The sequence below is a fragment of the Gossypium hirsutum genome, chromosome A06 (assembly GCF_007990345.1).
Source record: "Gossypium hirsutum isolate 1008001.06 chromosome A06, Gossypium_hirsutum_v2.1, whole genome shotgun sequence".
Classification (NCBI taxonomy): Eukaryota; Viridiplantae; Streptophyta; class Magnoliopsida; order Malvales; family Malvaceae; genus Gossypium; species Gossypium hirsutum.
In genome coordinates, this window is record NC_053429.1 from 100,898,037 (window position 1) to 100,909,108 (window position 11,072).

At 30.9% G+C, this 11,072-nt stretch overlaps 1 protein-coding gene across 9 annotated transcripts; it reads right to left on the reverse strand.

The window, feature by feature from the left end:
* Positions 1 to 1,182: 1,182 nt before the first annotated feature.
* LOC121230589 (probable protein phosphatase 2C 11) lies at positions 1,183 to 10,513 on the reverse strand. 9 transcript variants are annotated; one of them, XM_041115521.1, is made up of 6 exons: positions 10,167 to 10,513; positions 9,974 to 10,019; positions 9,425 to 9,620; positions 9,230 to 9,306; positions 8,670 to 8,729; positions 1,183 to 2,027 (listed from the first exon to the last, which is right to left on the reverse strand). In XM_041115521.1, exons 3-6 carry the CDS (start codon positions 9,528 to 9,530, stop codon positions 2,010 to 2,012), a joined length of 261 nt encoding a protein of 86 aa, XP_040971455.1. In that variant the 5' UTR covers positions 9,531 to 9,620; positions 9,974 to 10,019; positions 10,167 to 10,513; the 3' UTR covers positions 1,183 to 2,009. The 9 variants fall into 9 exon arrangements, with proteins under 9 accessions (XP_040971455.1, XP_040971454.1, XP_040971451.1 ...); XM_041115520.1 differs by having other exon boundaries at positions 9,425 to 9,653; XM_041115517.1 differs by having other exon boundaries at positions 1,244 to 2,027; positions 8,643 to 8,729; positions 9,425 to 9,653.
* Between the last annotated feature and the right edge of the window lie 559 nt (positions 10,514 to 11,072).

Sequence of the window (11,072 nt, forward strand, 5' to 3'; positions counted from 1 at the left end):
AGGTTCCCCTATTTTGCAATTCAGCAAACCTAACCTCTCTTCACTAAAAATAGACTATCTCATTATACAGACTTCAGATAACATTTCTTTTTATTTCTAATGAAAATAGACTCAACTAGGAACCTATATATATAAACTATGACTTATAATTCTTTTTTTAAAATTTCTAGTGGTTTTCCAAAGTTGGCACAGGCGATCACGAAGTCACTCTGAACCAGTCTTACAAAAAATTAATATCTCAGAATATAGACTTCCTTTGCTTACCCTGTTTCTTTCTTATGAAAATAGACTCAATAAGATTTAATCTTATATCTCATTCACCATTTAATTTCATTTATAAAAGTTTTAGTGATTTTTCAAAACCACATCACTGCTGTTGTTTCCTAACTATTCCATGGCCAACTCTTACTCCTTTCATAATTTCTTTGCATCAAACCTCATTTAAGCATACATAATACCAAAACATGTTCTTATTTAGCTATTACATAAACTAATAATTACCAATTACTCACATGCCATTCTTTAATCATATCATAAGGACATACACACAAAATAGCCAAGTCCCTATACATGCCTAATGTGTGATGTGAATCGTGATAAGTTTTATAATTTATGAATGTCCGTTCTTGAAAACTAACTATTATCACGACAAAGGCAAGCGCACCTTATCGAACAGTAGTATAGCTTATGGCAAGACCGGGATGTTGAACCCAAAGGAACTAAAAGTACTGGTATTAACTTTCTTTTTATTATCTAGCCTAAAAATAAAGGGGTTTGCTTTATCTAAACTAATTACTAAACTAAGAATGCACAGAAAGTAAATTGGGGAAATAAATTTTGGGAAAACTGAATGATTTGGACAATACCTAAGAGAAAAATCCACCTAGACTTCACTTGTTATTAACTCTGAACCAGACGATTTATTCACTTGACTTGATCCGTAGAAATCCCTAAGTTATATTATTATCTCTCTCGAGACTAACAACATCTAACCTTAGGTTGATTAATTAAAATATTTTTCTAATTAAAACCCCTAGTGTTGCATTAACTCGATCTATGAATTCTCTTATTAGGTTTTACCCTAATCCAACAAAATTATGTCACCCTATCTCTAGGTGTGCAATCAACTCCACTTAATTATGTTAGATCTACTCTTAGACAGGGACTTTTGCTCCTCTAAATAATCACATCAATACTTGAATCAATATCGTGGAATATTAAAGTAAGAGTTAAGAACTCATAATTAAGAACAAGACAAATACTTATCATATAATTCAGATAATAATAACAAGATCTGTCTTAGGTTTCATTCCCCTAAGGTATTTAAGGGGTTTAATTCATATTTATGAAAGAAAACATCTCAAAAGAATAATGATATCAAAACATAAAGAAAACCCAAGAACTCTTGAAGGGAATTGAAGGGAGATCTTCAGTCTTGAAGGTGAATCCGGCTTCTGAGATAGATCAATTGACTTTCTTCAAGTAATTCATTGCCTCCTCCTGCGTGCGTCCCCTCTAATCCTCCTCTCGTGTGTTTAAATAGGCTTTAGAATGCCTAAAAGCCCTCAAGAGTGGCCTTTTTCGAATAGGACTAAACTTGGGCTCGACAGGAACACGTCCGTGTAACACGCCCGTTTGCGATTGCTTCAAACCGTGTTCGAGTCTGTCGCCGCGTGATCTTTAACCAATTCTGCGCTTCAATATAACTACTAGGAGTAAGCACTATAGCCTGTTTCCAATACTCAGCGGCTTGATCGAACCAAGCCTCTGCTATTTCAGAATCCCCCTGTCGAATGGCCTGTTCTCCCTGGTCGAAATAGGCAGTTCAATTCCTTCCCTTAGAATCGTACTTGAGAGTTTCCTACCTCATACGGCTCGGCTGTCAATTCTTTTGGTATCCCATTTTGAACGGACATGGGCGTGTAAACTACTCGTGTGAGGAAGTTCAGGCCGTGTTGATTTCCCATGTTGACCCATTTTCTCCGTTTTTTGCCCGTTTCTCGCTCTTTTTACTCTCCTATGCTCTCCTACGTATAAAATATAAAATTAAAAGATTAGGAGCATCGAATTCACCAAATCTAAGGATAATTCATCCAAAAATATGCTAAACATGGGACAAAAATATGTATAAATTACAGTTTATCAATGCCATAACTTAAAGTATTTCTAGTCACAAAATCCCGAGTTAGCTCATTGATAGTGTGGGGTAATCTCCGACGTCCTTACGATTTTTCGAGTTGGCTTTGCGATAATATAATAAAGAGAGAAAAGAAAGGGAGTAAGCATAAAGCTTAGTAAGTTTGCATGTAAATAAATAACATTCTAAATGAATTATCAAGATAACTTGAACCTTTCGAACATGGACTTATCTTACCTTCCCTTTGGTACACTCTTTAAATTTTCCGTTGAACCATTTGGAATATTAAGAATACACGGGTATCTTTCCTTTTTAAACTTACCATTGTCATGTCTTGACATGGTCTTAGTGGTATCCTTACCTTATGAACTCACCATTGCCATGCCTTGGCATGGTCATACATGGGATCTTTGCCTTATCGTAGTTTATCAATGCCATGTCTTGACATGGTCTTACATGAATTCATTGTCTTATAAAACTTACCAATGCCATGCCTTGGTATGGTCTTACTTGGTATCCTTAAACCCAATGTCATGACATTTGTATCCTACACATTCCTAAAGTTCAACCGGGATTTTTAAGTATTATTTCTCTGTCAATTCTTGCTTGAATCATCAAGAAATAAATTTACAAAATAAATATATAGATGCTGAAAAATAACATCATTAAATACAAATAATAAAACATTGCATTTATTTACTGCAAACTTACCTCGATACAAAATACGATCAAATATTTTGATTTAGTCCTCAACCTTTTCCTTTCTTCAATCTAACACCGAATTTCATTCTTCTTGATCTATAATAGCAATTTCTTATTTAATATTCACAATTATCAAAATAGTCCTTAACTCTAACTTTGGAAAAATTATGATTTTCCCTTAAGCTTTTGCATATTTACACTTTTGCCCCAAGGATCAGAAATGAAACTTTATCCCTAATTCTTATGTTTTATGACATGCTGATCATTTATTTACCTACGGCAACATCAAATTCTCACTCTAACATGTACTTATAATTATTAGGTATTTTTACCAATTACGTCATTTTACTCATTTTCGTTTAAAATCGCTTAGCTCAAGCCATTTAACATAATTTCAAGCTTCATATTCTACCATAAAACATCAAAATAAACACATTTCACTTATGGATATTTTTCCAAATATGAACCCTAGGTTAAATTATTACTAGAATAAGCTAAATCAAGTTACTAGGACTTCAAAAACGTAAAGAACATTAAAAATGAGGCTTGGAATTACTTACTATGAAGCTTGGAAGCTTGACAAAACCCTAGCTATGAAGAACCCTTGAAATTTCGGCCTAATGAAGAATATGGGTACATTTTACCATCTTTTTCCCTTTTATAATCTTTTAATTACCAAATAACTAAAATACCCATCATTAAAACTTTTGTTATTTTTATTTATGTATGTTCATTTTTGTCCATAAAAATCTAATGATCTAATTACCATTTAAGGACCTCTACTTCAATTATACTCTTCAATTTAATCCTTTAGCATCTAAAACTCATATTTATCAACTTTTGCAATTAAGCCCTAGTAGGTAAATTAAGCATGTTATCTATAAAATTTTCCATTGATACTCTAACACATGCATCTAACCACTCGGTAAATTATAAAAATTAATCAGAATAAACATTTCTATCTCAAATTCGTGGTTTCACAACCACTGTTCTGTTTAAACCCTATTTTGAAATGTTACACAACCCTCATCAGTTAGAACTTTCGAGTAAAAAACTTGTTTGACTTGAGAATAAAATACATATGGCTCGTCTATCAATTGTTGTCCAATGTGAATTAATCGAGAGAAGTTCACCATTGTAAAACCAAATTGATCTTTTTTAATTCTAGAGTAGTATTAACATCAGCCCAATCGCATCAAAATAAGACAATCTTCCATTTGCCATAGTAATCCAACTCAATAATGTCAGTAAGAAATCTATAATACTCCACATTTCCCTTAACAGGATTATTGTCCCTAGCACTAACATAACTTATAATTGAATAATTAACAACTATTCCACATTTTTTAGTCCTCCTCAATCTTTCGCGAGATTTTGTATGAAACCTGAATCCATTGATGAGGAAGGCAGTATATCTTTTTACTACTCTATTTGGACCTTAGGAAAGCCATTTAACTTTGTCATTGACGTCCTTTCCACTCCAAACCTATTGAATCAAAAGTAAATTGATTAATTATAAATGTTATACGAAAACATTATTATTTGTCAATGAAAGCTTCACTTGCATACTGTTTGCCCTAACCGTTCATGAAAAGATTCTGTGAATAACTTATGAATCTTTCGGTGTTGTAATCTTCGAGAGCATGAACAAGATCTCAAGACTTGTTTGTACTCAGTATGTTAAAAAGTGGATTACTTGGTTAAAAGATAAACAAATTAAAAAGATGAATATTTATCAAATTCTAAAACTTACTTCCGTAATGGTTCAATTGAATCGTAGTGAAAAAGAATATATCAATGTGCTTGTACCCAATATCTATCATCTAAGTGTGCAATTTCAACTTTATCAATTAATTCCCCATAACTTCGAAATAGATAAGTTTCGACTAAGTTATGATTAGTGAGCCCAACATTTCTACTTGGTCTATTCAGTCTTGTTTCAACATCTTCTAAATATCTAGAGTAGAAAGTCATACACTCCTCTGTCAAGTAACCTTCAGCAACTGATCCTTTTGGATAATGCTTATTACGATAATAAGACTTCAATTTGCATAGGAACCTAAACACAATATACAACATTATCAAAAGTTGTAACTAAAGGTATATTTATGAATGAATGCAAATTTTACAAATAAATTAGTACCTCTCTATAGGATACATCCACCGATAGAAAATCGATCCACCTAGTTTTGCTTCATGAGGGAGATGAATTAGCAAATGCACCATAATAGTGAAGAAGAAAGGTGGAAAGATCTTCTCCAAATTGCATAAAGTCAAGGTGGCTCAATCTTGTACTTTCTCAAGTTCTTCAACAATCAAGACTTTTCCACAAATAGCTTTCATTATATTAGATAGTTCAATTATACAAGACGTCACATTTTTTTACATACAACACCGTAAAGTAACTGGCAGTAAATCTTGCATCAAGATGTGATAATCATGTGATTTTAGAGAATATAGTCTTCGATCTTTAAGACTCACACATCGAGATATATTTGATGCATACACATCTGGGACCTTTATTTCCTTTAACATTGTGCAGAATATTTCTTTTTCTTTCTTTGACATTGTAAAAATAGAAGGCAACAATCGAGATTTTCCATTTAGAAGTAATTGGGGATAAAGATCACGCTGAATTCCCATGTCAACTAGGTCAAGTTGACTCTGAAGATTGTCTTTTGATTTTCTATCGACATTCAAAATTGTCTCAATAATGTTCTCGTAATCATTCTTTTCAATATGCATGACATCGAGATTGTGTCACAAAATGTGATGCTCCCAATAAGGCAACTCAAAAAAAATACTTTTTTTTCCACAAGTCCGCCTCATTAGGATCATCCTCTTCATCAAATTCATCATTAATCTGCCGGTCAACATCGCCAACATACGCCTCCCTCCGTCTTTTCTTTGTTTGCGTGTTGGGTGGTTGATTCATCTTCCCATAACTGAAATTGATATCTTATAACATGAACAAAATTTTAGATCCAATGGTCTACTCAAGAGCATCTCTAACGTCTTCAATACCATCAAATAGAGTCCTTTGAAATCTTAATCTATGATTTCCATCTAACCACCGACGATACCCTATATAAGATTACTTCTTCCTATTATATAACTACATTGAACATGTTTGCGCCGCACAACAAGGACAAGCATAACGTCCTTTACTACCCTAACTAGATAAATTGGCATAAGCCAAGAAATCATTAATAGTCTATAATAAAGCTAGACGTAAATAAAAGTTTTTCTTTCTCAAGACATCATATGTTTCAACACCTGCCCATAATTGTTTCAATTCTTCAATAAGTGGTTGCATATAAATGTCAATATCATTTTCAGGACCTTTCTCTTCAGGGATAATCATAGATAAGATAAAACAAAATTACTTCATGCAAATTCACGAAGGCAAATTGTAAGGAACAAGCACTATAAGTCAAGTACTATACAAAGTACTCATGATTTTAAAAGGATTAAATTCATCAGATGCTACCTCAAGCCTCACATTCCGAAGATTGCTTGCAAAGCTTGAAAATTTACTGTCAAATGATTTCTAAACTAAAAAATCTACAAGATGCCTTAATAATCCATCATCAGTTCATTGATCATGACGCCACTTCATAAACTCTGTTGTCTTTGATGACATAAAAAGCTTTTGAAGTCTTAGTATTTGTGGAAAATATCACAAAATCTTTATTGGCTTCTTTCTTCACTATGCCTTACTTTCATCCTCATTCACATCTTTTGTATTCCTATTCATCCAATGAGATTTACCACAAACATGACAAGATTGTTGATTTTTTCAATCACCCCAATACAACATGCAGTCATTTGAGAAACTATGAATTTTATCATATCCAAAGCCTAAATCTTTTATTAGTTTCTTCATATCTTTACATGAATAAGGAATTTTTACAAACAGAAACATATCTCTCAAAAACTCTAACAGCAGTGTAAAGAGTTTTCAGTCCACCCTCCCAAACATTTTAAGTGAAAAAGACAAATGCAGAAGGACAATTTTGAAAATTTCGATCCCTTATAAAGTTCTTCATTGATTTCATTAAGTAACTTGTAGAACTTCGTCGCTCCTCCATTTGGCTCTTTATTAGGTACACTTTTTCCCATTTCTGTTAACGCATTTCCACCAATATCACAATCATCGAATGCAATAATTTCAGGTGGAAACGATTGCAAACCATGACTGTGCATATTAAATGCATCCCGCAACATACCTTACATGTCATCTTCTCTAACAAACTGATGGTAAGCATTATGAAGATAAGTTGGGTTAATCGTTGAAGAGGCTCTACGAGGTGTACACTCTCCATTGAAAATCTATTTTTTATACTCCCAAATAAAGCCATCAACAATTAGATGTTCATAGACAACTTCACGAATATGCCAATTAATATTGTCATACTTCTTACACGGGCAAAGAATCATATTCTCTTGGCTTGCATTTTGAAATGCAAAATTTAGAAAAGTTTGTATTCCATTTCGATAGTCGTTGTTTACCCTTGACAAATTCATCCAACTCTTATCCATTTCGTAATTCTTGAAGTCTAAAGTTGACAATAAATTACGATTACTTAAGTGTTCTAAATTGATTTAAATCATGTCATTGTACTAAAATAGATAATACATATCAAGTATCTAATGGGTGTAAACTAATTCAGGTAAGTTGTTTATTTATAAGTATAATTAAGAGTAGGGAAAAACAATATATATTTATGTAAGTTATGTAAGTTATAATCCAAAGTTATGTGAGTTATGATCCAAAGTTATGATGTGATATATATTTATGTATTATGTAAGTTATGGTCCAAAAGTTTTTTTTTTATTCTTTAAATGTTTATGTAAGTTATGATTATCGTCTTTAAATTTGAACTTTAAATTTTAACCCTTTAATAATTCTCTTTTAATGTTCTAAATTTGTGTTTTTTTTTATCAATTTTATGTTTACTATACTTAAAAAAGACAAAAATTAACAAATTAATAATTATATGTTAATAAAGTTAATATTTGTTAATTTTTCATCTATTATGAGTTAATATTTAAATTAAATTTCCATGAACTTTTTAACTTTATACTACACATTAAAATCAATCAATTTATTTTTATGATAATATTTATGAAAAATATTAAAATAATTTTAACATTAAGATAAATATTATTTTCCTTTAAAAATTTTATTTTAATTAAATAATATTTATTTCTATGATAAATATTATATTATGTTTTATTTTTGAAATTCGAACTTTAAACTATATACTTTAAAGGATAAATAAAAAATATTATTTAAATTAAACTTTCTATGAAAATTTTAATTTTAAAACTAAATATAAAAATTAATGAATTTAAATTTAGAATTTAAAATAATAAATTAATAACACAATTAAAATCCAAAAGTTAGAACTCAAGTTATCTTTAATTCTAAAATAAAAATAAAAATTTAGAATTAAAACTAAAATAAATAATAAAAATTAGATTAAATATAAAGATATCAATAAAGTGAGATATTATAATGAGTAATATACTACTCTTTTAATGTCCCATAAGACACATTTCCACAACCTATCAGTAATATATATACTAATTGGCCAACCAAGAAAATCGCAAGATAATTAACAACAAATTTAGCTAACTTCCATTTCCAAGACCTAAAATGTTCATATATCATATGCAAAATGTTGTCCCTCTACCATTCGACTATACAAGTACCAAAAGAAACTACTAGAATATATAAAATCATAAAGATAGAAAGAAAGCAAACAATTGAATATTAAAAAGAAATAGCAATAAGTACCAAAAGTAAGCTAAATCCTTGTACTACCAAAATTTGAGGCAATGCCGTTGCAAAGTTTTCAGCAATAAGTGTACAATATGTGTGCTCCTGCATACATTAATGCTGTTAAACAAGACCCCCAAATAAAAATCAATAATAAAGTAGATTCAAACAATTCTAAAATGACAAAAAAAAAAATAGCAGCAATATTAATCTTCTTCAAACCTATAAAGTAACTTATTTTCAGAGCAATACGGATAAATGGATGCCAGTTCCTATAAAGTAACTTTCCAAATCCCATCGCAAAGCTAAAACAAGAAACTCATCATCATCGCAAAGCTCAACCTATTTCAAATAGGGTAAATGCTATGTTTATATAGGGTAAATGCTAAGTATAAGCATAGGGTAAGGGGTGAAAACAAATATTAGTTGGCATGATGTAGCAAAAGATTTATATATGCATATGAGGATTGCTTATTTTTTAAAATTTTGATAAAAGAGTACTAAAACAAAAGAGATAGTTCCTTTATTAAATCAATTCATCATTATCAAAATTTATAAAATGAGTTGGAATAATTACACAAATATTAGAGCACACAGCTACTCACAGCATTTATTTCTGGATTAGCTGTTACAATCTGCTTTTCAGCTGGCAGAGTTTTATTCTGTTTGAACTCCGCATCACCTGCAAGCAAAAGCCAAATATGGATCAACATGCAATTGAAATAAGATATATTCCCCCTGCTCCACGCACCTAAATCTCCAGTCAAAACAAAACATTTAAACTGGGATCTAGAAGGTACCAATAGCCCTGGCCAAGTTTAAACTTCCATTGATACGTCCCACCAGGGATTTAAATAGCAATCCGATATCGGTATAGCAGCTGTTATATAGCGGTAGCAGCGTCATCCGAAATTGCTATTGCTAAAAATAGTGGTGTGAAGCGGAGTTACACCAATAGTGATAGATCGCGGCCGCAATTTAACAGGTAACGGCCAACTGCGGTAATAACGGACGCTATTCCGTTATTTTCTGTTACAGTAAATAAATAAATAAAATTTATCTCCTCTCTTAAAAAAAACTCAACAGAAACACAATAAAATGAAAGAGAATATATTCCCATACCTGCAAAATCAAAGAGTTTTCAATCAAAAAAAGTATAAAAAAAGTCCAAATAAACAGAAAAAAGCAATCAAAAGATTCAAAACTCAAAAGCAATCATATTTCGGTTTACAGTTTAGAGACCGTAAATTCCAAAGACCAAATGGCAAAAAAAATATCAACACCGGATCGGAGGAATTTATCATAACACCGGATTGGAGGAATTTATCAAACAAAATCCAAGTAAGTACCTGAAATTTTGTCTTGATTCTTGCTTGCATGTCTTGAATCTGCATTCTGCAGTGCAAATGCCAAATATGTTCTTTACTTCTTTAGACTATGGATTTAAGAACAGAGGGGTTTCGCTATTTAAATCCCTGGTTGGGGTTTAAAGCATGTATACGAGTGAAAGGCTGAAAGCACGTTTAAAGCATGGCCACTCACCTTACCCCAAAGAGCCATCTCCAGTCTCCACAACATCTATACCAAGTTACCAACAATTTTGGGGAGACAACCAAATGCTTCTTTACAGACGTTTAAAATGTAGAATAAAATGCGATTCCTACAAAAATATTGAAGAAAGAACATAGAAAAATCAATAACTATAACATCCGGTTGTAAAAAGAAAATTAAGAAATGAATATAAGAATTGGGTTTTTTCAAAACCAAAAGGAAAGGACCATAAAAGGGGAAAAAGAGCTACGGGTGTTTGAATAAAAAATAGGGTTTGTTTACACGGAAAAGGGAAATATCTCAGCTATTTTGACTTTTGACCATATCTTTATTTATAATTTCAAGTTTCTTCAAACTCTATTATTTGATTAATATATTGGTTGATGTCATTAATTTTTTTAAAAATAAAATTAATGAGACTTTACATTTTTGTTTCAAGTTTTTATCTTCAGCCATATTCTTATCCATTCAATTCAGTTCAACTATATTATTTTTTAAATTTTATTTTATTTTTCATTGAAATTGAGTTTAATTATCTATGAATTGTAATTATCCATGAATTACAATGTTAATTTGTTATATATATATAGGATTTTCTTTTTCTTTTTGAAGAATATATTTAGGATTTTAATGATCAGACAATTGACCATTACATTTTAATTAGAAATCTAGGGATACTTTTTAATTAATGAGGTGTATTAATTAATACAAAGAGGGTTGGGCTAATCGAGGTGTAGTTAACTTAATTTGAGAAGAAAAGAAAAAAAACGTGATAATCTATGTATTCTGATTAATTTAACAATAATTTATTTAATACATGTATGTTCCATATACGTATACTTAAATTATATCCAACGTGGCAAAGGTACATTTCAAATTAGATGAGAAGGAATATGA